Raw genomic sequence first — 25016 nt, forward strand, 5'->3', positions numbered from 1 at the left:
TAGAGCCTGTGTCCTGCAGTGCTGAGCGTTCAGGAGATATTTGAGACGGCAAAGCAGCCACAGAGCTTTCTAAGTCTAATGGTTGTGAGCTAAAGCGTCACAAGGCCATGGAGTCAAGTGGCAAACTTTACCCTCCAATGACGGCCCAATGTGCTGCAGACCTCAGATGCCCCCTCTGTCCTCACGTGGAAATCATGTGGTGTTTGTGTGTGTCTTCCCAAAGCGAAAGGTGATTGCTTGACTATTAAATAACAACTGGACATTTTGTTTTTGTTTTTTTCAGACAAAGTAAATGCTTCCGTAGAAAACACAACCAGATTGGAAGTTCATAGGCAGACCCCATGTCAAAAAGGTGTTGAAAGTAGAAAGAACACATCAAAAAATGATATGTAATTATAATGTTGCTGTCATTATATCTTTTTTTTGTGTGTTCCTCGAGAGATCTTGCATCTACAAGTCTTTCGATGGATGTGCACATGTTGAAACATCAGTTACGTGTGTGTGTTGCGGGGGTTCAAGATCATATTTTGGACCAAGCCTAAATTCTGACTAGTATCGACCATTGAAGTTTGAATTAGGTAACTTGTATAAGATGAAAGAGCAGCTTCTTAGGTGAAATATGAGTAATTTCATCAATGTTTATTTTAAACCACCATGGTGGTACAGCTAGTCAAACAATGGCTGACAGGTGTGGGGATGGTTGTTACACCTTTTACCTTTGTTGTTTTATTACTCTAAGTGTCATTAAGCGTCACCATCTTTCCTGGAATTGTATGATCTGCTTCTGACCTCCTGCTGAAGGTTTCCATTCATACTTGTTCAGCATTCACTGGTATTATCAGAAGATGTTCTTAAAGACAGCTTTCTAATGTTAGGATCCACACCACTGTCACTGTTCTTCATTTAGCCGTCAGTGATGAATTATTTTTGTTCATACTGAACCATAGGAAGATGCTTTAGTGTTGGAACATGCACAATAAACTTACATGCATGTTGTTTTGGTTTGGTCTCAGTTTTAGTTTTTAATATCACTGTTACAATTTACCCCAGGTTGTGTTACAACCTACAATGGTAGTGGGGTAGGTTGTAACAATGGCACTCCTTGCAATTGACATCAAATAGTGAAGTCTGTGATATACCTTGAGAAGTTTAGGGCATTGCTATTTGTAGAGGACAAATGAGGGTACTCTGTGTCATAATGTGAGAGCCCTACCATGAACACTCTGCAAGCTATGGGAGCTGAGACAAAAAGTGTTACAACCATCCCCGGTCTCCCCTACAAGTGAGACCAAAACACAAAAAATATAAAATTTCAAATTGGCACAAATCCATATTATGTATTTGCTGTATGTGTGTGTGTGTGTGTGTGTGTGTGTGTGTGTGTGTGTGTGTGTGTGTGTGTGGTGTCAGATGGGCACCTGAAGCTGCAGGAGCGTCTAGCATCTATTGAGCCCTCTCAGATTTCCTCTAAGTACTCCATTCCCAGAACACACTTGTTGATAAATTTAGTCCAAAACATTCACAGTGTGTTAAACAAGCACCAGCTATACTCACTCAAACAGTCATACAGATTTAAAACTCAGAGGACACATCCAGAACCATGCAGAAGTGGTTTTGCACTCACTTGAAGGGGTCTCATCTAAATTAGTAGAGCAGGACCATCGGAGTTTGATGAGCACTCAGCATCTGTCCAGTTTTTATAAAATATTGTAAAACAGGTTTGTTTTTTGTTTTTTTTGGGACAAATTGAATATCTCACTGAACAGACCTGCTCCTTTTTCAAACTTCACATTGTGCCTTTTCATTATTATTATTTTTCACAAAATTTCTGCTTGGACCAGTCACAGGGATTCCTCCAGAGATCTGGAAATGCTCTGAGATTGTCCGCAACTAACTTCTCTGCAGAGCTGGTGAATCATGGAACATGGAGCCATGACCCTCTTGGAGGAGCAGGAGTGTGACTTCAGCAGCCACAGTGACGACGACAGCCCCCCCGACAGCTGGTCCCTGGTAATAAAACAAAAATAATGCATGAACTCAGAAACAAAAGATCTCATTGAGCAGATTGCTATGGATTTGGATTTAAAATCAGGACAGTAGGTGATCATTTCAAAGTAATTGTTGGTTGTTGTTTTTTCATTTTTTCTCATCCAATCCATTATTATTGATTAGATCAGAAAAGGTCCCTAAGCACAATTACTGCCTGTGTGTTAATGATTTGTTGAGCAGACATGATTGGCTATTAGGAGAAGACTGCACTAATATTTAACAGCAAAACACAATTTAAAAGTTTATCACCAAAGACTGCAACAGTGAGATGTGTGTGTATGTGTGTGTGTCTCTCTCTTATGCAGCCTGAAATGTTAGTGTGGGTATGGTCATTGAGAGCGTGTGGGCTTTTGTCTGTGTGCAGTACAACCATGTGCAAGATCAAGAGCTCAAATAACCACGCCTGACCTGAAGCCCACACAGGTACTTATAAAGACATATTACACCACAGTTAGTGAAGCTATTACATAATCGTCCCACTGCCATGCTGGGTGGATCTGTGGGCTCTCCACATTTTCTGCTTCTCCCTTAGAACATAATCTGCTTTAGGTTAAACTTTAACTAGTAAACTAAGTGAATTGCTCAGATTATTTTGTCATTATAGACTCCCTGTGAAGGTGTGTCTGTCTGTTTGTTCTAGTGGTACACAGAGGCCTTAAGTCTTTATGAAGGGTAGGAATACATTATTTGTTAGGCCTAATTGGTGCATAGTATGTTTAATCAATGAATGGCTTCAAAACTGAAAATATCCTCAGGTCAAATCAGTAAAACACTGATATACTGATATTGGTTGGGAGAGAAGTTAGTGTTAGTCTAATTGCATTATTTTTCATGCTCTGATTAGACTGATGCATGTTTACATTCAGCCACAAGTGTGAAAGAGGATGTCTATATGCACTGTATAAACAAAATGACGCTAATAAACAACTACTCCACATTAGGATTTGTCACATCTATCCTCTTGACAGTAAGTGAAAGTGATAGGCACAAGTGTGAGTTTTCACTAAGCAGGATAAGAGGTGTACGGAAGTGAAAATGTGCTCTTTTTAGGATCAATTTGTGAAACTAAATGAAAGATAATTATGTTTGTTCCATTAGTAATCAACCCAAAGTCAGATATTTGTTCCAGTTTCTGTTAGACATGTTGCCACCACAAATCCTATTGAATTGGTGGTAGTAGTAAAAAAGCTTTATCCAGCCATGTCTGGCCCTGGAAACCAAACTAATCAGATTTCGCTAAAGCCATGGATCATGTCTGCCAAGACTCCACATTGGGGGCGGGTTTAAGAGTTCATTAAGTGATGCGTGCCTCACACAGCCTTCTGATTGGCTCACGCAGCCCATCCCCCAGGAGACACCCCTGTCTCCGAGGTGATGAAATGAATGCATTCATGACCTCAGTGAGAGTTCCTGGGAGAGATCAGGCTACCCCTGTCTCAGCAAACCACCTCCTTCCTCCCCCTCTCACGTGTTTGACATGAGGTAACACTGCAGAACCAAAGCTGCAGCAATCAGCCAGCACCCACCCATAACACACACATACACACACACACACATAAAAAAAAAAGCAAAGGTATGTATATGTATACATGCTTATGCTGAGGGCAAAGATTAACACAGCCACACCATATAAACAAACAAAGCAGATGGCCACACAGAGATCTTGTTTTGGTGTTATGCTTCTGTTTACTGTAATTCAAAGACACACAACCAATGTGATGCACTAATATGTATATTAAAAGAAAAGGCTCAACCCAGGAAGATGTTTAGTGAAGCAAACAGCATGTGCATTTTGTCTTTGGATTACTGTCTAAAATAATATATCCTTACAATTTTTCAGTACAATGTAATGGAGGATTAATAAACCAGCTAGCCACCTAGTCTACACTAAAAAAGTTCATTTTTTCCACCATAAATCACAGTAATTCACACATTGCACTGAAGTAAACTAGTTCTTCTCCTCTGTCTCACCTCTACAACTTGTTTTCTCGGTCATGCCTCCACATTCACAAAAACATTAACATTCTGCAAATTTTCTCTCCAGCCTACTCCTCTGTCCCCATAGTCTGTCTCTTTCTCTCTGTGTGTGTGTCCCACCTCTCCCCTGCCTCCCCTGATGAATGGCTCACTTCTTAGAAAAACCCAACACGTGTTTCCTTGTTCCCGCTCCGGCTGGCTGGTGTTGATAGTGTGTGTGTGTGTGTGTGTGTGTGTGTGTGTGTGTGTGTGTGTGTGTGTGTGTGTGTATGTGTGTATGTGTGTGTTTAGTGCAGCTACGCGGTTGCGCAGCACAAGTTTTTTTGTACTGTGTGTTCTGATGGGCAGCTCAAATTGAACCAGAGAGGAACTGTATCACATGTTGGGACTGGAGTCTTATGCACACACACACACACACACTCAGACTGCGCACACAGACAGACACACACGCACGCAACGGCAAAACAGATTCTCTCTGGGCCATCATTCCTCGAGAGATCTTGCATCTACAAGTCTTTCGATGGATGTGCACATGTTGAAACATCAGTTACGTGATGTGTGTATGTGTGTGTGTGTGTGTGTTGACTAACCACTCTACACACTAGAATAACAAACAGGAACAGTTGGATGTGGTGGTGTAACTTTCTGTCTGGTTCTTAGAATCACTGAACGAAACCCATGAGAGCCAAGTCAGAGAATAGGAGCACCTTATGTAACCTCACTATAATCTGATTACAGAAGTCAGGAATGTACTATTAAGATAAACAGTTAAAAGTTGAAAAAGGAGGATAACTGAATATACCCCTATGGAGACTTGCATTATGCATTATATACAGATTACATGAACACACAATAAACAGCAGTTATCAAGATCATCAAACCAAACATCTTATTAAAAAAGGATGTTGTATTTGCATATTCATTTGTGCAGGTCTAAACTTGTCTGACAGTTGATACAACTGATTTGATTGATCTACAGTTTCCACCAGACTCCGCTTTTCTGTTTACTCAACCTATGTCCTTGTATCTCTGTCACTTTCTCTCTTAAACATATATTTTTATTATCGCTCTTTCATCAGTGTGACAGTACCTGGTTTCTTTCCAAAGGGCACATACAAGCCGTGCCATGCCAGGGCCATTTGACATGTTATACATATTGTACCTCAGGAAGCAATAAAAACACAGATGATGTACAACAGGGCAGTGAAAGAGAAGGATGATGCTGCACGTGTTGGTTTATTAGCAACAACTAAATCCTTCTCCTCAGGCTTCTCTCTGTCTCTAAACCATTTGTAGATTTGTAGATTTGTAGCCTCTCGACATAATGAGGCATGATGAGTGAACATGCATACTGTATGAAAAGTCATATGTATTTATGTGCTTCAAGGAAAAGCTTTGTTGCATTGAGATGAGTGATAACACTCAGATCTATCTTTTCATTATGAATCTGAAGCCAGGAGCCGGTAGCTCAGCTTATTGCCCTTTTTGCACTTTGTTTATTGTTAACAGAATGAGATGGAGCAGATTGATATCTTGTTGCATCCTCCTTTCTCTTTAAGCCAGTTGGCTCATGGCTGTTGCTTCATATCAACCATATTACATTTTGAGAACTGAGACACAGTTGGTACATTGCGCAAATACAGATGCCTCAGAGCTGCCTGAATGTCACTGCTATTCTTATCTCCACTTGCTCTCCTCTCAGTCACACACAAGTACAAATCTCAAGATATAGCCAACTGAGATGGTGTGTAGCCTGGGTTCATTTACTTTCACGTGTTGTTTACTTTCTTTTTATGGTTGAAATGGATATGGATACAGACTGGAGTTTCACAGCATTAACATTAAGGAGAATGTGATGCATTAAACATAACAGTGGGGAACATATTCTCACACTCATAAATGACAATAATTTGTGCAAACTTACTTTTATAATCCTGTTTTGATTCTCCTTATGTTGAGCAGTGCCATTAGAAAATAGAGAAAAACAATATTTCGGGTAGTTCCTTGTGATTTGGACAACTTGCAGGCCCCAGTTTGCCATGAAGCTCTCCCCTCTATGAACCACACCCTTCATTTGAATATGACTAATTTAAAAAAGAAATGGGGAATTAAATAAAGCAAAACAAGTGTGATATAGATTATAGAGTACTGTATACATCTTACAGATTTATAAACTATATTTATATTTCTACATTTACCCTCTAATTTGTGTACACAGTTTAACAGTTTAAGACCAAGGCAAGTCATTAATACATCAGATCATAAGCGCATTATATAATTATCAGTAAGTCATCTGTGTTTAGGGAGACCGGGGATGGTTGTAACAAAGGGATGGTTGTAACAGCATCACTTTCACCAATAAGGGATAACATTAGAGTTATGTGACCAATATCATGTGTACCCACTCACTCCCTGACATTGCATGTGAATTTGCATGGCTGTGTCAATAAGTGGGTTTTACAGCCAAAAAACAGTTTTTTAGGTCAAAAACTAATATTTTGGACCAAGCCTAAATTTTGACTAGTATCGACCGTTGAAGTTTGAATTAGGTAACTTGTATAAGATGAAAGAGCAGGTTCTTAGGTAAAATATGAGTCATTTCATCAATGTTTATTGTAAACCACCATGGTGGTACAGCTAGTCAAACAATGGCTGACAGGTGTGGGGATGGTTGTTACACCTTTTACCTTTGTTGTTTTATTACTCTAAGTGTCATTAAGCGTCACCATCTTTCCTGGAATTGTATGATCTGCTTCTGACCTCCTGCTGAAGGTTTCCATTCATACATGTTCAGCATTCACTGGTATTATCAGAATATGTTCTTAAAGACAGCTTTCTAATGTTAGGATCCACACCACTGTCACTGTTCTTCATTTAGCTGTCATACTGACCCATAGGAAGATGCTTTAGTGTTGGAACATGCACAACAAACTTATATAGATGCATGTTTTTTTTTTGGTTTGGTCTCAGTTTTTCGTTTTTAATCTCACTGTTACAATTTACCCCAGGCTGTACAACCTACAATGGTAGTGGGGTAGGTTGTAACGGTGGCACTCCTTGCATTTGACATCAAATAGTAAATTCTGTGATATACTTTGAGAAGTTTAGGGCATTGCTATTTGTAGAGGACAAATGAGGGTACTCTGTGTCATAATGTGAGAGCCCTACCATGAACACTCTGCAAGCTATGGGAGCTGAGACAAAAAGTGTTACAACCATCCCCGGTCTATCATGCAGGCACCAGGAGGTTAGAGGGCAACAGTGGACTGGAGGAATAGGTCTGTTAAACTGAGAGCAAGGGCTCAGGCCCAGGACTGGTGTTAAAAATAAGTCATTCATTAACCTTGATTCCTCATAAGACAGGCCATCGGTTCAATTAATAGAGTGTAAGTTAGAGTGGGAAATTCAGATATGAAAAAATATTACAGAGTTTAAGAGGGAAAATTTCAGTCAACATTATGTGACGTCACGGGCGGCTCAGCCAATCGGAGCGCCGTGTGTTTGCAGTCCCCGTGGCGGAGGGAGGAATATTTTAACTGCGGTTTAAATAGCGAAGCAGCTCAGAGCGGACAATCCAAGATCAGATGTTAGTAAAAGCGTCGCGAGGCTCTTTCAGTCTGTTTTTATGTTTGTCACAGCATGTGATCTGAGGACTGACACTTAACGGGGACTAAAACACTGCACAGGACGTTTGCTGGTACATTTTTGAATGGCAGAAATTTCCCCGAGCGAGAAGAGACGTCAATAAATAATGTAAGTGAAATACAGAATCGCAACCATTTGATATAGGAATCTGCTGTCAGGACAAATGGAAAGATTAAAGTAACCTGTAAAACCTAATATTTGCTGTGTATGAAGTGGGTCGTGTGTGTTGTGGTGGTGTTTGTGTTGTCGCTGTTTGAATGGAGGCAGAGCTCCACTGCAGAGCCTCACCCCGTGTGCAGATGTTTACATGTCGCCTCATAGGCCACACAAGATACTACTACTATCAGCCTCATATTGATGCAGCTTCTGGTTTATTTCTCCATATTCATCATAGCTTTTGTGAATTTGATAACCAATTGTATTTTCGTATGCTTCTTTTTTCAGAGAAAGAGGAAGAGAAGGTCAAATTTTAAATTATATATCCTATCATAAAGAAAAGAGTAAACATCTCTCTTTATATTTATTTGCATTTAGTTGTATGGCATTTACTGGAGTGTGAGACTGCTGCCCCAGTCATTTTAAATTGATTTAATTGGATAATCCCTTACACATCATCATCTGTCTGCAAATCCCTCAGCCTCTGCCTCTCCTGGTGGAGTCACTGTCCCTGCTATAGTGTCAAGTTAAACACTGACTAACTTTAAACAAAGAAGACTGTGTGGGGATTGGATGATACACACTGAGCATGGAGCTCTGACCCACTGTCGTTGTTCACTAATAGTATCAGAACAAACAGCAGTTATTTAGAAGTTTCCTTTACTGTCTTGTTCTTTCTTTAGTAGAAACAATGCAGCAAGTCCACTGAATGACCCTATGAGTTGTCTTGTGATTGGTTATTACATAATGGGCGAGCACTGTGATTGGCTATTCAGCAAAGTCCAGGAAGAGTATGTTGTGTGTGTAAGTTGGTGTGTGTGTGTGTGTGTGTGTGTGTGTGTGTGAGAGAGAGAGAGAGAGAGAGAGAGAGTATGGGTGGCTGCACGTGGCCGACAGTGCAGTTCTGCGGTATGCACAGCACAGACTGCATGTGGCATATGTGTATTAGACATAGAAAACAAATAAATAAGGGAACGAGATTGGAACAGAGCAGTTAAATAGTTATATAATCACTGAAAACCAATCTCAGCTCCAGTTCTTCAGCAAGAAGTCACACAGGAGATTAAAGGTTCAGGTTGCACAAATGACAAAAAAATTGCCCAAAATAAAACAGGATAGATTTTAGCTTCCTGAAATAAAAGTTCCAGCTTTGCTTGGTAATCCACAGACCTAACTCAATAAACTATATGCAAGAATAGACATCTTTAATGAAGGGACATATATTTTTTGTCATTTGGAGTCTTTTTTTCCACATGCATTATGTACATGTGATAATTTTGAATTTAATAAACCTCAGTGTAATAGGAAATGGTTTTAGTAGGGGTACCATGAGTCTTCAGTGAGTCTTCAGTAACAGTGTTGTGTTGTGTTCTTACAGTATAACAGGCTGGTCAGGACATGCCTGTGATGTTTATCTCATCATGTTCTGTAGCTCTGGTGTGTACAAACAGTATTATGATGGGTCAATAGAGCAGAGCACGCTCAGTCTGTGATTCACAGTAACTGATGTGTGTTCACAAATTGTGCTCATAAGAGTGTTCTTACGTGGTCTGCCAAAATATTAGACCATCTGTCCTGGAGGAATGCGGTAATTTAGTTTGTGTGTGTCTGTGTGTGTGGGAGACAGAGAGAGAGAGAGAGAGAGCAAGAGAGAGAGAGAGAGCGCAAGAGATAGAAGAGGAGATAGAAGATGCCAGTATCTGAGTCAGCATGCAGGTGGCAGGTGTAGATTTCAAGGGTCACTTCATCATAGAGACAAAACACTGGTTTCTTTCTTTCTTTCTTTCTTTCTTTCTTTCTTTCTTTCTTTCTTTCTTTCTTTCTTTCTTTCTTTCTTTCTTTCTTTCTTTCTTTCCTGTTGTTTCATCCTTCTCCTAAGCCAAAGCAATGCTTTAAATAATTGGGCTTGATCAGGCACAGACTTGAGCCCGTTGCATTGCACAATACACATAAAGTGGCTTGTTTATGAAATTACTATCATTAGTTCTCACCGATGTCATAAGTAGTTACTCACACAAATCATAGCTCATCATAGCTGCAGGGCCAGTAACTGGTGTATTGCATACAACAGACACCAGGCACAGAGCTTGTAAATTGTCCCCTCATCTTTTTTTATTTTCCAAACTTGTTGGAAAGCATGCAATATCAGTTTATCTATCAATAAAGGATCAATGTTGCTATTCATTTTTCTTGGACACAAAATGTTTTGGGGTTTTTTTTTCACACTTTTCTCTCCCTCTCCTTCTGTTGAATGCCCTTCCCTGTGTGTGTCTCCCTCCAGGCCGTGTTTGGCTTCCTAAACAGAGAGTATTAGAGGCTGTGAATCAGAGACTGTCACTGCACCACATGGCTAATCTCGTCCCTGATCGAGTGTGTTGGCAACACAGAGAGGGAACTCGCTTTTGTGTTTCCATTATGGTGTTTGATTTTGAAACACAGACAAAAATATGTATACATTTTAAGGCAAAGCAGAATGTTTTGGATCCAGGCACCCACACACCAATCACTCCCACAAACACAACCCACACTCAGCTGCAGCACCAGGAATAGAGAGGGGGATGTGAAAACTACCTTTGTGTTTGGTTTCAGCAACCTGCCTAACATGTGAGATTGAAGAGTGGCGGGCATGTGTGGGCAGAAACTGGACTCAGTGGATCAATAATGTGTTTTAATGTGATAGGATGACGTGGTGGCCCTGTGGTCCAATGTTTGGTGTCAAAGTGTGATGCTTTATGTTCGTGACCACGGCAGAAACAGAGAAATTTAAAGAAAAGAGAGTAATAATAATTGTCATATTCCTTCTCTTTCTTTTTATCTGTCTCCAGTTACAGACCATGAACTATGTGGGTCAGTTGGCAGGCCAGGTGTTTGTGCAGGTCAAGGAGCTGTACAGAGGACTCAACCCTGCAACGCTGTCTGGATGCATAGACGTCATCGTGGTGCGGCAGCCTGATGGCTCCCTGCAGTGCTCCCCCTTCCACGTCCGCTTCGGCAAGATGGGAGTTCTGCGGTCACGTGAGAAAGTGGTGAGATTAGAGTGATCCCTCCTTCACTCACACTTAGACCTAGCATTGTAGATTATAAAATGTAGTATTGAGTAATATAAGTATGGGGGTAGAGCAAACAGCACTGTTAGTACTAATATAACACTGTGCACTTCAGGTTGCATGCGTTTCTGCACCTGAAGCAGGTGATCAACAGAACTGGAAGAGGTCTTTATCTGTTAAATGAGATGAATGTTTATTCACTAAATCAAAAGTTACTGAATATGTTGACATCAAATTTCACATTGGAGGTTGTTGAAAAAAAGGCTGATGAGGTGTAATCCATTCTGTCCTGCAGGTGGACATAGAGATCAATGGAGAGTCGGTTAGTTTGCACATGAAGCTGGGGGAGAATGGAGAGGCCTTCTTCGTCAGAGAGACAGAGAACATGCTGGTGAGTAATTATTGACAGAGTCTGTAAACATGCACAAAGGCAGGACAGGACATAACCTACTCACATGAAGGTGAAAGTCTTAGCTGAACTATAGGCAGTGTTTAATTTGGACTCATTTAAGTGTTGCTTTGAGGTAGGTCTACTGTAACAGGTTTCCCCACCTTTCTAATGGATCCACTAACATAACATGTACCATTGTTAGTTTAATTGCTTGATTGACAGTTTCAATGCCCAGACACACCTAGTGGAAGCAGAACTGTGCTGTTTTTCTCCTGTAGTCTGAAATACAGCATGAGACCTGAGCAGGTTTGCCAGACAGCTGCAGGAACTGTGACACATTTCATATAATTTAACCTGGAAAGCTTCCACAAGCTTTAAAGTATCTGTTTTAAGTGTGTCCTCCTGGCCCTGCTTTGGTGTGAGAGTGTTTATGTACAGTGTGAAGGCAGAAGATGAAATATTAAGCAGCTGTTGACATTGTTTGAGGATAAATTTTACGACCTTAGAAATGTTGTCAGGGCACAATTTTTAACTTTAAAATATAACCGCAAGGTGCTTGCTACAGTATTTTATGTGTGAGTGCTTGTATTGAATTGTGATGGAGTGCCAGATGGCATTCAAGTGCACTGTGGAAAATACAAAGCTACAAGCAATGGTGATTTTAGAACCACCTTCAAATTGCCAGTGTGAAAAGCCCCCCAGTGAACCAGACAAATAAGCCTTTTCTATTGAAACACTGCAGTGCAAGTGCTTGTTTAGCTCCATTTAACAGCTGTATTGAACTTCCAGCAAGGATAAGCAATAAGACAAGGCAAATGATCACAAGTTAGTTAAGTATAAGACATTTACAGAAGGTAGGAAGAGAGACAAACATGGATGACCTTACCAGTCCAAATGACATTTGGTCAAATGATGTGTGTCTATTTTCAATGGAAAACAAACTCGCATAACAATCTGCTGATCTAATCTACACTGTTTGTACAAAAGCAGATGAAGACTTTAGTGTCTGAAACATAAGCTGAAGAACAACATGGAATAAGAGCCTCTGCCAACCTTGTGGCAACCCTTAAGTTTCCTGTGAGTAAAACAACAGAAAGAAAGTAGTATAGAAGTATTTGGAAGTGCAGTATTTAGTTAAAACAAATGATTCTGGAAGGTGATGAACGAGGGATACATGGGAAGGGGAAGGAGGGGAATGTTTACATATTTTAATGGCCCGCCAAAACATTCAAACAAACAGAGATCTATTTATCTAGTCTGACCATATTTGTTATACAGTCATGGGTCTTGTGCCACATCCTCTCCTTGACATAACTGCCCCGTCACAGAGTGGAAAAGCACACGGCTATTTATAGCTCGGCCAAATTCACCTTCTGCTACAGTCGCTTGAACGCAGCCTGTTGTCAGACACTGGCTGTCACTGATATGTGTACAGTCCACACAGACCGGAAGACGGCCGTCACATTGTCATACTGATAGAGTCAGAGAGGAGCAGGGCAAACAGGATGAGCCAGAGTCCTGCTGAAGTCGACACACACATGATCCATCCACCATAAGTGTCTTTGCTACAGTAAAAACGATCAACAACATTTTCAAGGAACTGTTTGGCACTCAGCCCAGTAATCTGTGCCTCGCGGGCCCAGCTGCTTTTTACCCTTTGTTGCTCAGGCTGTAATGTGAAATGGAAGGACGTGTTGGGGCCTGTGTGTCGGCAAATAGATCCCGTATGTGAAACATAAACCAACATTAACCATCATGTTCCAACAGGAATTACTGTAATCTGTAGTTTACATTTAACCAACTTTCCTTTCACTGTGTGATGGACCATATGGATTTAGATTGCTGGGTGAGATGTTTCTCTTCAGTAACTTTGGTAGTTTCAAGTATGACATCACATTGTCTGCACTGCAGCAGAGCTGAAAACAGTCCATCTGAAAACAGAATTCACATTTTATATCTCACATGTATTATTTTGGTTCTGTGTGCGGACTAACAGAGGAGAAGGGATGTCACACACTCGTAGCCTTAGATGCAAAATGATTTAATAGGATCGTATAAGCAAAACCAACGTTTCGACCGTGAGAAGATGGTTCAGTGTGCGGAAAATCTCATGCACAGACATGGCATTTGAAGCCTTAGGAGAGAGGCTTGTGGTAATAGACTGAGGAAGAGAAAAACATGTGAATTAATCAAAAGTGGTTTTGGCATCAATGTTTTCAATGAGGTTGAAGCTGAGAGCAGATCAGCTGTCACCTGACATCGTGCACATTCTGAGCCCTGTCTCCTTTTTTCTCACCCATAAAACGAATTGGGCTGTGTTGCGACACGTGCACTGCAGAGCATGTGTCAGTCCGCGTTGTTGGGATCATCTCTTTATCTTACTCACTTATCTCTGCGTGTCTGTCTCTCTCTTCCTGTTATAATCACTGTGCTGAGACTCTGATGAGAAAATCTGTGTGATTTTGCTAATCTGAGCTCAAACCCAAATTCCCACCAGATTATTTAGATCCATAATAGAAAAACATTTTGTTTTATAAATCAGTAAACATTTCTGCTCCTCATCTTTTTTTAATACTGATATTTTACAGGAAGTGGTTCCATCCTACCTGGCCACATCTCCCATCATGTCAACAGGGGCGGAGTTAATGGAGTCTCAGCTGGGCAGGGGCAGCTCTCGTCACCATGGTAGGTTCTAATAAAAAAACGAAATAAATGAATAAAATTGTGAAAAATGTGCATTTCCTTTTTTGTTTTACAGTAAAACTAATCTCTTGCAAATTGTCTGGCATCACATAGACACCATCCCGTGCGGCTCACTTCCTGTCCAGAGCCTGGGACCACAGCAAAATGATGGAGCAATAACCAAGAAGAGGAGGAAGAGGAGAAGGAAGACACGGCCAGAGGGAGGAGGAGGAAGGAGAGAGGAGAGCGGGGAAGAGTTTTCGGAGGATGAGGACATGTTTACTATTGACTTGAGCTCGGATGAAGAGAGAGAGGGCGACGACAGCAGGTGTGTGTGTGTGTCTCTGTCTGTGTGCACAAGAAAATGTGTGATTGTGTGACTGAGGCTTTCCAGTTATGGCAAATTCTAAAATCCCTAATATTTTCAGGATTTCAGAGCCAAAAGATTATACATTTCCAAGTCCCATGAGGTGCTTTTTTTTTTTTGCTTCATTTTGTTAGCGCGTGTGTGTGTGTGTATGTGTCAGAGAGATAACGGGAGTTAGTTGTTGTCCAGTGTAAGTCATTCTTTTCCATCGCAGTGGTAAACAACATTCGTCAGCAGTCACAATGTGAAGCTGATGCACCAGTGCCAATAACTCTCTAATTAAGTTAAGTGGAGAGACTGTGTGTCAGTGTGTGTGTGTTTCATGCGTAAACAAATGTGTAAGTGGTTGTTCTAAAAAAAAAGCTTGTCCATTTGCACCGCCCAAACCAGAAGAAGGGGAATACAAACAGAGCCCTGTAGACTGAGAACATTCTGTTAATGCTCACATTGGAAAATGTCCATATTCAGCTGTTCCAGCTCTGTGGCTCTATGGACGGTGGTGTCGACCAGTGTAATCCAGACTTAAATGCCTGAACAACAACTGAATGGATTGCCATGACGATTTGTACAAACATCAGGCCAGGCCCCACCCTCAGATCTCTTGTTAGAGCCTTGTTAGGATCTGTGCTTTAATTTGAATCAGTAGGTAAGGGTGAAAGTTGTTGAGTTAAAGCAGAAGTAAGTGATATATTTGTGTTAATATAAGTCTTAAATAGTTATATCTTCCGACAGCAATCACTTACATAGAGTGTTTGGACTGAAACACGGGTCTGTCAGTCACTCTGCTCTGCTCTGAGCCGAAGAGAAAACATTTATCGTATCCTACAGTTTTTATCCAATGAGGAGAGAGAACGGCATGCAGGGCTGTGTGTGCAGCCAAGGGACGCCGTGAATGTGGCGACGTAGGGACGAGGACTGTTATGGTGCGTTCAAGGAAACTCGTATTTTTCCGACCGTGAAGTCGCACCAGTTCGATCTGGTACAAGTTCACCGGTCGGAAGTTACGAGTGGCCGTTATAGTGACTTTCACCGGTAAAACAGGTCGGAAAAACACGAGTGGGTTGCCTGGAACGCTACAAAGTCGTAAGTTGTGACTTGAAGCTGTAATTTACGATTTCAAAAGCCTGTCTGGAACGCAGCATTAGCGAAAACGACCGGACCACTTACTTCTGCTTTAAAGAATGTTTTGTTTAAAAGTCAAAATGTGTGCAAACCAGTTGGAGAGAGACGGGAAATGGGGAGACAGAGAGAGGAGGAATGACATGCAGCAATAGGGCTACAGGGTGGAATCGAACTGGGGCCGCTGCAGTGAGGACTATAATAGCCTCTGTATATGGGGCGCTTGTTCAACCCACTGAGCTATACGACACCCTTTACGGTTTTAATTTAAGTGAAAAGCAACAAACAACCCATTGAGAATGAATCAGTCCTTACTCTGGCAGACAGATTTGTGCTCATGAGAACAAACTGTTTTAGGGCCTTTAAACCAATCTTATTATGATTTCATGTTGCCACTGCATCACTTCAGTAAAGTCATTTCAGCAAAAACATCTAAAAGAGTGATGATTTTGTGCGTGTGTGTGCATGCTTATCTGCATGAATCCCAGTGAGAACCAACTCTGCGTTGGATGCGCTCCAGGGATTTGTCCTGTTCCCACAGTGCACGCTGTCTCTTTGAAACGATGGCTCACAGTGGGTCCCTACTCGGACTCCAAGCTTTTTTAGGAGCATGGTGGGAGGCAAAAGATTGGAGACCCTAAAAGACTTGAAGGAATGTCTGCTTTGTGTCCTGTGTTATACTGAGGAGAAAATATGTTATGCTGGTTCTTGACCAGTACAGTCAAACAAAGACACAAACAGGTTACTAATGTTGTTTCAGGACATTTTATGAGTGTAAATAAACCACATGCGTTACTATATATGGACTTGTATAGGCACTGTGTAGTCATAAAGTATGGTGTGTGAATAATATTGTTTGTGTGTACATGCCTGACATCTCCCTACATGTGTCTGTTTGTGATTAGACCTGTGTTTGGGGATCAGGGGTCATCAGCCATTTCCCACACACACCCTGGCACTGATTGGAGCCGTTCAAAGAGGTATCATTCAGAAACAAACACACACACAATGATAAATTAATTAAATTAAATTAATTTAATTGTCTGTCAAGCTCTTTTTCAACTCTCTTTATTTATTCTGCTCATATTGTACGATGTATTTAATACATTCTCTGTCCTCACAATGATGATAATCATAATTTACTGTCTCTCTCTTCACTGCTCTGTGTCCTCTTTCTATGTTTTTTCCTGTCTTTCTGTGTCTGTCTTTGTTCCTGTAGTAATGTGATTAAGGACACTCTCTCCATCCCTCCACCTTGTGGTCTGTCCATCTCTTGTCCTCAGCAGACATCTCACTTCTCTGCCCTTGTTACTAGGTATCTCCTTCAGTTTTACCTTCATGAAATGCAGGCAATTAATTAATTAATGTGGTAAACAGATACAGATTATTATACAGGCAATTATGATTTCTGCGTTATTTTATTTTATTTTATTTTTTTAAGTATAGTAAGCATGACCAAACACTATGGAGTAGAGACTGATTTAAGTCAAGTGTCTGACTATCTCTCTGCAGCCTCGACGATTCACGGTCATCGACACCAAAGAGCGACTCAGAGCTAAACAGTCAGAATAAAGACAACCCTGAAATGCTGTGGACCTGGGGGGAGCTGCCACAAGCTGCGCAGGTATATAACACACACAAAGAATATGAATAGTTTTTATATACAATTTTACTGGATACAAATGTTAAAGGGATAGTTCACCCTAGAATGATATTTCGCTCATTATCTACTCACCCTCATGTGGACTAAGGGCTGGAAGAAGTTTCAGAGTCCTCCGTCCCTTCTCTGAGTTACAGGGGGTCTCAGCGTAGCAGTGCATGTCCATATAACGGTTGTAAAGGGACACCAGAGCTCTTCGTAAAAAAACACACACAAAAAAACATCCAAATACCTCCATGCTGCTCGTATGTAATGTCCGTCTTGTGCTGAAGCCCCAAATTGCGTAATTGTCCCGAAAAAAATTAAATAAGTCTATATTTTAAGCTTGTTTGTAGCGGAAGCTTCTCAAAGCTCCTCTTCCTGGTCCGTCCAAATCTCGCGTGATTTGCGCCGGCGTCAGTGCGGTTACTGCGAATCACGCGAGATTTGGACGGACCAGGAAGAGGAGCTTTGAGAAGCTTCCGCTACAAACAAGCTTAAAATATAGACTTATTTAATTTTTTTCGGGACAATTACGCAATTTGGGGCTTCAGCACAAGACGGACATTACATACGAGCAGCATGGAGGTATTTGGATGTTTTTTTGTGTGTGTTTTTTTACGAAGAGCTCTGGTGTCCCTTTACAACCGTTATATGGACATGCACTGCTACACCAAGACCCCCTGTAACTCAGAGAAGGGACGGAGGACTCTGAAACTTCTTCCAGCCCTTAGTCCACATGAGGGTGAGTAGATAATGAGCGAAATATCATTCTAGGGTGAACTATCCCTTTAAGATGAAGAAGATAGTGATCAAAGTCAATGAAGGAATGCCAGAAAGAAACAGAACAATTTTTTTTCTGTCTCTGTATCTCTTCTACAGCCAGCCTTCCTGAGCTCACACAAGCAGCAGGAACTTGCCCCAGCATTGTCCATCCCAGTGTCAGCCAGCACTCACTTTAGAGCCATCAGTGACACTGGATCCTCTTCCCTCAATCCGTATGCCTCACAGCCAGGGGTGAGCACTGGTCATGGTGCGGACAAGGACTCTGAAGAAGATAAAACTGCTAAGACTGGGGACATGGCTGGAAGAGAGCAAGGTATTACTGTGGAGGACAATTCAGCCTCTAATGTGCAAATCACTCTCTGTTAACCACTGTTAAACTACAGTACAGCAGTCATTAAAAGACGAAGCCCCTTGAGCCACAGTGAAAAATGTCTGCAGCTTGAGTTTGCTATGATGCATAAACTGACTCTATGTTATGTCTCTTATCCTTAGACAGACACGTGGAAAGTGTTGGGACATCATGTGCAGAGATAGAGGGTCTAACAGTTTGTTCAGCGTCTCCCAGGATTCTCCTTGATCATCTGGATGAAGGTGACAATAGAGGAAGTCCTATTAGAAGAACTGATTCACCTTCCAAGAAGAAAGGTATGAATGAAAAACATCTTTATGCCTTAGTATCACATTGTTTTCTGAAACTGACAAAGTGTGATTTCATCTCTTTTAGAAAAGAGAAGCCAGCACCTGGGTGCTGATGGTATATACCTGGATGACATTACAGAGCTGGAGCCTGAAGTAGCTGCTCTCTATTTCCCTAAAAGGTACTGTTACAATGATGCACAGCACACGATGAACACAAAACATACTTCACTCAAAGTATACACATTTGGATACACCTGTTTAAAGAGCAGTAGGCTAATTCACTGTCTGGTGGCCATCAAGGGGGTTTTTGCAGTGCTCAGTGTTTGTCTCTCTCTCTCTCTCTCAGTGATGGAGGCAGCAGTTCAATGAAAGGAGACTCAGAGATGATGATGATGGGAGTACGGAGCGCTAATCAGTCGCCACAGTCAGTGGGCAGCAGTGGGATGGACAGTGGCGTTGACAGTTTGTCTGACCAGTTAGGGGACCTGCCTCATGTCGCCATCTCATTGTGTGGAGGACTAACGGACAACACGGAAATCACAAGGGGTAGGTTAAGGAATGAGGAAAGGAAATGATGTTGGCAGATCCATTTTATTTCATCAATTTGCTACACATTTAAAATTATAGTGCATTTCTTAATAATAATACAGTTTTTGGACCAGAGAACCAGAGATAGAATGAAACTATGAAACTACAGTATACTGTATAATTTCATGTCTTTTTATCATTTGATGTGTTTTTCATGATACAGAGCAGTTCCAGGAGAGAGCAATTTCCTACCAGCAGTTCTCAGAGAATCCGTCCATTATCGATGACCCTAACCTGGTGGTCAAGATAGGAAACAAGTATGTTATGCAATATTCAGTATCTTACTCTGTTTTGTAGTTTTAAAAGTCTGAACACATTTATCATTAATAATCAGTTAATATTTTGTTTTATCTGCAATGATTTCATGAACACCCTTCAGCTTAACTTAAGTGTGAAGAAGTGCTTATATTGCCCTCTGTCATCTGATACAGGTACTACAACTGGAGCACAGCAGCTCCTGTGATGTTAGCTATGCAGGTCTACCAGAAACCTCTGCCGCAGGTAAGACCACCACAGTGATACATGAACGTTAAGTTATTTTTACTGCATGTTTTCTATTATGATCAGTGACAGAAGAAGTTTCCAGATCTGTATTTAACCATTAACGTATCAGAAATAACAACTCATTATGCAACTGAATGGGCCCTCTCAATTTTATATTGTGTCTTTATATTAGTGGATTACTATTATTGATGCATTACTATGTACATTTTGGTACATTTTTGGACAGCTTTAGCTTTTGGTCTGATTGTCTCTAGCCTCTGTTCTTTTTCTCCCTGAGCTCCTTGATTGGGTCCAAAATTAAAAATTATCATATCATTTTAATAGATTATTTGAATGTGATTGTATTGCATTTTGTACAATGGTATTCTGTGTTTTCTAGTGTTCTGCAACCTGCCGCATCACAACCCTTTGTGCACTCCAGAGCATTTTTGCAACAATGCTCCACAGCCCAATGTTTCACTTTGGTTCAGTGTTTTCATTGTCAGCGTCCTCTTGTCACTTCATGACAGTTCAACCAAAGGCAAATCAAAAAAGTGTGTCTACATTTGTTTCTGGCTCTATTTCAGTAATTGTTGGACAGAATATAATACTTTTGGTTCTTTACTTTACCCTGAGCAAACAAAGCCAGTGGTTGATGGACACACACATGGGGAAGCTCACAGTGAAATATTGCTTTGAATCAAAATGCTCTCCTAACACTTTAATAATGTCAATGTCTTATCCCCCTTCTTATTTTTCCCTTTTATTTACAATTTTTCTTAATCCCACAATCCATCTGATGATTATCTGTGCTAAGTGTTGGTGTTTGAGTTACGTGTTTTCTGTCTTTGGCCTCTTCTCATACTGCCTCCCTGGTCTGTTTGGCTCCAGCCCGTCCCAGCCTGTATGATGCTTTCTGGCTTTGCTTTGAGTGTTGGTCAAAGCATGTCTTTGTCTTTCCCACCATCGTCAGTGTGTCTGACCCTTGTTTGTCCTTGTGGTGTGTCTTGTTCGGAAATCTCTTGCTTTCAGGTTTTACTTTATCTAGTTCCTTTATCTAGTTCCTCTGTGTTTGCATGCCATCATATCCTCTTCTACAACTGCATTCTTTTTTTGGCGAGTTAGTTGGAGATCATTGTGATTTGAAATGTGCTGTTTGTTATGTTTGACACTGCATTTTAGATTGCAAATTTTTTTGTGCTTCCTCCTGTTCATCTTTTGTTTTTGGATTTGCTTTATTTTGAGTTTTTCCTTCTGTCAGTTTTGAGTTGTATGTGCATGCTTGTCTCCAGGCCTCAGTGGAGAACATCATGAAGGAGAAGATGCCAAAGAAAGGAGGACGTTGGTGGTTCTCGTGGAGGAGCAGGAACAGCGACTCCAAATCAGTGAGTTTACACACTTATGAGTGTATGTGGGCTATTGTGTGTATAGTTTGTGTGTGTTGGATTATGTCAGTTTTGAGCTTTGACCTCTCTGCACTTCAGGAATCAGTGTCAGAAACAGGAGAGAGCTCCCTCACCATGGCTTCAGTGAACAGGTGACCTCAGACAGCTCCACATTTCTCCCACAGTCACTTCCGTTCTCATCCATTTTAAATAGCTTCATCTCATACCGAATTGATCGCCTTTGATGTTTCAGGATGAAGGATGAATCATCCTCCAGTGATGAGGAACACAGATCCTCCAATCAGATGTCCGGGTCCTGCCAATCAGAGCCGCTCATGAGTTCTGGCAACGTCTGCTATAAGAAGACTCTTCGACTGACCTCAGAGCAACTGGTGTGTTGTCCTACAGATAGTTTCAGTGGCCTTAATGGGAAAATTCCACAAATAATAACATACAAACAAGTCGGTTCACGGCAGCTGTGAAGCTTTGTAGTGATATATTACGTATTGCACTACGATAAAGCAAAAATGTGACAACAAACAAGGATTGTTTTCCTCGCACCAACTATATCTGGTCTCTGTGTGGAGTATGTTAGAATAAAAACACAAAGAGAGAAATTTAGGTTAGGTTAGGTTAATTTTATTGGTCTCCACCAGGGAGAAATTTGTCGCGGAGACAGGGAACACGTTGCATACATAAAAAACACATACAGTGCAAAAAGTACATCATTTCTTCTTTGTTTTAATCTGTGTGTGTGTGTGTGTGTGTATTGTGTGTGTTGTGTTTACAGGCTAGTCTGCAGCTGAAAGAGGGCCCTAACGATGTGGTGTTCAGCGTGACCACACAGTATCAGGGCACCTGTCGCTGCCATGGCACCATCTACCTGTGGAGCTGGGATGACAAGATAGTCATCTCTGATATAGATGGAACCATCACCAGGTAAGAGAGGGCAGGTTAGCTGGTTCAGTTCCAGCTGTTCACCACTAGATGTTGTACTTTACCTGTTTAGATTTTTTTCCCCCTTGAGTACCACACATGTTTCTATGTTTGCACCATGTTGTAAACAGGGTGGTCTTCCATGTGTGTGAAATTAGGTCTCACGTAGCTACATCTGCACTGTTGTGTCATGTTGCCTCTTGTGTGTCGCTGTAGGTCGGACACTCTGGGCCACATCCTGCCCACTCTGGGTAAAGACTGGACGCACCAGGGTATCGCCCGGCTTTACCACAGAGTCAGCCTGTGAGTGCTGCTTTACAGTCTGCACACAGTATACAGAGTGCAAGGAAATCTTTATGGTTTATTTTCGTGTAATGGAAACGTTATTATTAAAAAATAAGCTCTCTCTGTGTCACAGGAATGGATATAAATTCATGTATTGCTCAGCGAGGGCCATCGGCATGGCTGATATGACACGAGGATACCTGCACTGGGTCAATGAGAGGGGAACCATGCTGCCAATGGGACCAGTGCTGCTCAGCCCCAGCAGCCTGTTTTCTGCCTTGCACAGGTCAGACACACACCATAATTATGAATGACGTATTACAGGTTGGAGTAAGCAGACTTTATTATCTTTAAGAAGCAAAAATGAAACTTGTGATTGAAAAGACCAAGCGTTTTGCTGCTGTCATTCAGAATATAAATTGTAGTTGCACAATTTTTCCCTTTTTACTTCACTTAACATGTCACAAGAACAAATTGGGGGTTGAAATTAAATTTGCATCACTCAGCTGTAGTGTTTCAATGGATGGATCAAAACAAATGACTAGATAACTTGCACACCATCTAAAGAAACAATAAAACAACAGAAATATTTAGATATGATGTGTTCTGTTTTACAGGGAGGTGATTGAGAAGAAACCAGAGAAGTTTAAGATTGAGTGTCTCACAGACATCAAACACCTTTTCTACCCAAACACTGAACCTTTCTACGCTGCTTTTGGCAACAGAGCTACGGTAGGACAACTAAAAAGACAGAAACACTGGTTTGGCCTTGTAACATTTGCTTTTAGTTGCAATGCTGATCATCTGTGTGCATGTGATTTCAGGATGTGTATTCCTATAAGGAGGTGGGAATTCCTCTGAACAGGATTTTTACTGTCAATCCCAAAGGGGAGCTGGTACAGGAGCACGCCAAAACCAATATCTCTTCGTAAGCCACATTCTTTTGTTTTTCATCCATGCAAACTGACTCTGCACACTTGTGTAGACAGATGTCTGAACATCTGAATTCTGGTTATATCCAGTACATATCTGTAAATGTCTGTATGTCTCCCTCACAGCTATGGGCGTCTCTGTGATATGGTCGACCACGTCTTCCCAGTCCTAGTAAAAGATGAAGAAGCAGGCTTCCCCTGCTCTGACACTTTCAGTCAGTGCAACTACTGGAGTAAAGAACTTCCTGATGGCAGCAACCAGGAAGAAGAGGAACAAGCCCTTGAGACAAGCTGAGGAAACACCATCAAATCCAGTGGTCGGGGTCGCTGTTAGTCATCGCACAATGCTGTGGTCAGTGTTCTGTAATTCCTTATGAAGCCGGCAGCTCAGATAAGGAAATGAAGATATCCAAGAAATGTGTGGGAAAGACATTTGATGAGTGAATTGAGGTCGGTGGCTCATTCACACCTCAAAGATGTTACTTATGATAAGTATAGATGAAGGTATTTTCATTATTCCACATTAACAAACCGCTGTGCCATCAGCCAACAGTGAGAGCACAAGCAGCACTGCAAACACAAAGTAGGAAGCCACATTACAGTGAATTTATGGTTGTGTTTAGTATGAAAACAAAAATGAGGAACAAAAATCTGCACTAACAAGGGAAAAAGACAGGAAACCTTAAGACTGTTGTGTCAGAAAATGTGTTAACGAAGAAAACAGACAGTTCTGTCTCAGGCTAGACACAGAGTCAAAAAAAGTCACATCAAATGTCTGCAAGTGTACTGACTCACAACACACACACGCACACACACCAACATCAGCAAAATTGTGAGAATATCACACAGAAGATGCAAACACTGCAGTCTCTCATTCATCCCACACCATTGAGTATCTACTTAGAAAAGCTGCCACAAAAACATGCACACAGATCCACGTGAATTCCTATTATGCTTCTAAAGCAGTGGCAAGAAAAACCCTTTGGAATTTCTTAGTTTTCTGCATTAATTGGCTATTCAACGTGATCCGATCTACATCTAAGTCACAAGTATAAACAAACACAATGTGCTTAACCCATATACCACACAAACAATTATAAGACTGAAATGTTTTTATTGAACATATCCATTAAACATTCACAGTGCAGGTGGAAAAAGTAAGTGAACCCTTAACTCTTTTAGATGTTGTTTAAAAAGAATTGTGGCATTTTTTAAACCATGAAATGGAGTAGAGACTCCTAAAGTTTTATCGGGTTCAGCAGTTACATTACAACACTTTGCACCAGAAACACCAGGTGACACAAAACATCTGAAACATGCAAACATTTCACGGAGACTGTATCCAGTCATCCTCTGTGCCAAACCTCTTTGCAGGCTCTGTCCAGCCAACTGTGTGGTGGTTTGACCATACTACTGTGAAAGATGTGGCACTAACACATCCTCCAACAGGTGTACAGTGACTATACTCAAGGTAAATGCAGGACAATGCAACTAACTTCAGTCTGTGTTCTATATGTCTCTTTTTATATTCATGAATGAATTAACTCCAGTGATATGCTAGAATAGGGCATAAATCACTTACAGTGTGTGTTACTCTAATGACTAATGCTGATCAATGCAATTGCCATATAAGCTCATTCAGACTGTGGTCCTATTTTTTGAGTTTTATTATATTTCATGATGTTGTCACTGCACAGATCAATGTACTTTTATGTAGAGCACTAATCTGCCCCAGAGTGGACTCTCTGAACTAAATGCAGTATATTTCACAAATAGTATATATCACAAAAGCATCTGTTTGTTTTTTTGTTTTTGTTTGTATATATTTCTTTTAATTTATCATACTGTATGTTTATGTTTTCATTCACTGATCAAATAACATTTACTGTAATACATTTATGGAAGATGGT

The 25016-nt window shown here is 41.0% G+C and overlaps 1 protein-coding gene across 3 annotated transcripts; it reads left to right on the forward strand.

Annotated features, from left to right (window-relative positions):
* Positions 1-7597: 7597 nt before the first annotated feature.
* On the forward strand, positions 7598-23758 carry lpin1a (lipin 1a). Of its 3 annotated transcripts, XM_085764120.1 has the most exons (24): positions 7598-7779; positions 10653-10853; positions 11170-11265; positions 13854-13950; positions 14062-14275; positions 16339-16413; positions 16653-16748; positions 16946-17057; positions 17955-18171; positions 18351-18503; positions 18583-18676; positions 18844-19043; positions 19249-19342; positions 19517-19586; positions 20386-20472; positions 20861-20953; positions 21053-21105; positions 21207-21345; positions 21744-21892; positions 22106-22192; positions 22308-22460; positions 22792-22906; positions 22999-23102; positions 23233-23758. In XM_085764120.1, exons 2-24 carry the CDS (start codon positions 10662-10664, stop codon positions 23399-23401), a joined length of 2859 nt encoding a protein of 952 aa, XP_085620246.1. In that variant the 5' UTR covers positions 7598-7779; positions 10653-10661; the 3' UTR covers positions 23402-23758. The 3 variants fall into 3 exon arrangements, with proteins under 3 accessions (XP_085620246.1, XP_085620244.1, XP_085620245.1); XM_085764118.1 differs by lacking the exon at positions 20386-20472; XM_085764119.1 differs by lacking the exons at positions 16653-16748; positions 20386-20472.
* The last annotated feature ends 1258 nt before the right edge of the window (positions 23759-25016 follow it).

Source organism: Trachurus japonicus, chromosome 3 (assembly GCF_045865225.1).
Source record: "Trachurus japonicus isolate A0001 chromosome 3, Traja_1.0".
Classification (NCBI taxonomy): domain Eukaryota; kingdom Metazoa; phylum Chordata; class Actinopteri; order Carangiformes; family Carangidae; genus Trachurus; species Trachurus japonicus.

Excerpts from the sequence above, each read along its gene's own strand:
- lpin1a (XM_085764120.1), top strand. The coding sequence starts at position 10,662 with ATGAACTATGTGGGTCAGTTGGCAGGCCAGGTGTTTGTGCAGGTCAAG. Across the intron at positions 10,854-11,169 it reads TGCGGTCACGTGAGAAAGTG|GTGGACATAGAGATCAATGG; the intron begins GTGAGATTAGAG and ends TCTGTCCTGCAG. Across the intron at positions 18,172-18,350 it reads CATGGCTGGAAGAGAGCAAG|ACAGACACGTGGAAAGTGTT; the intron begins GTATTACTGTGG and ends TCTTATCCTTAG.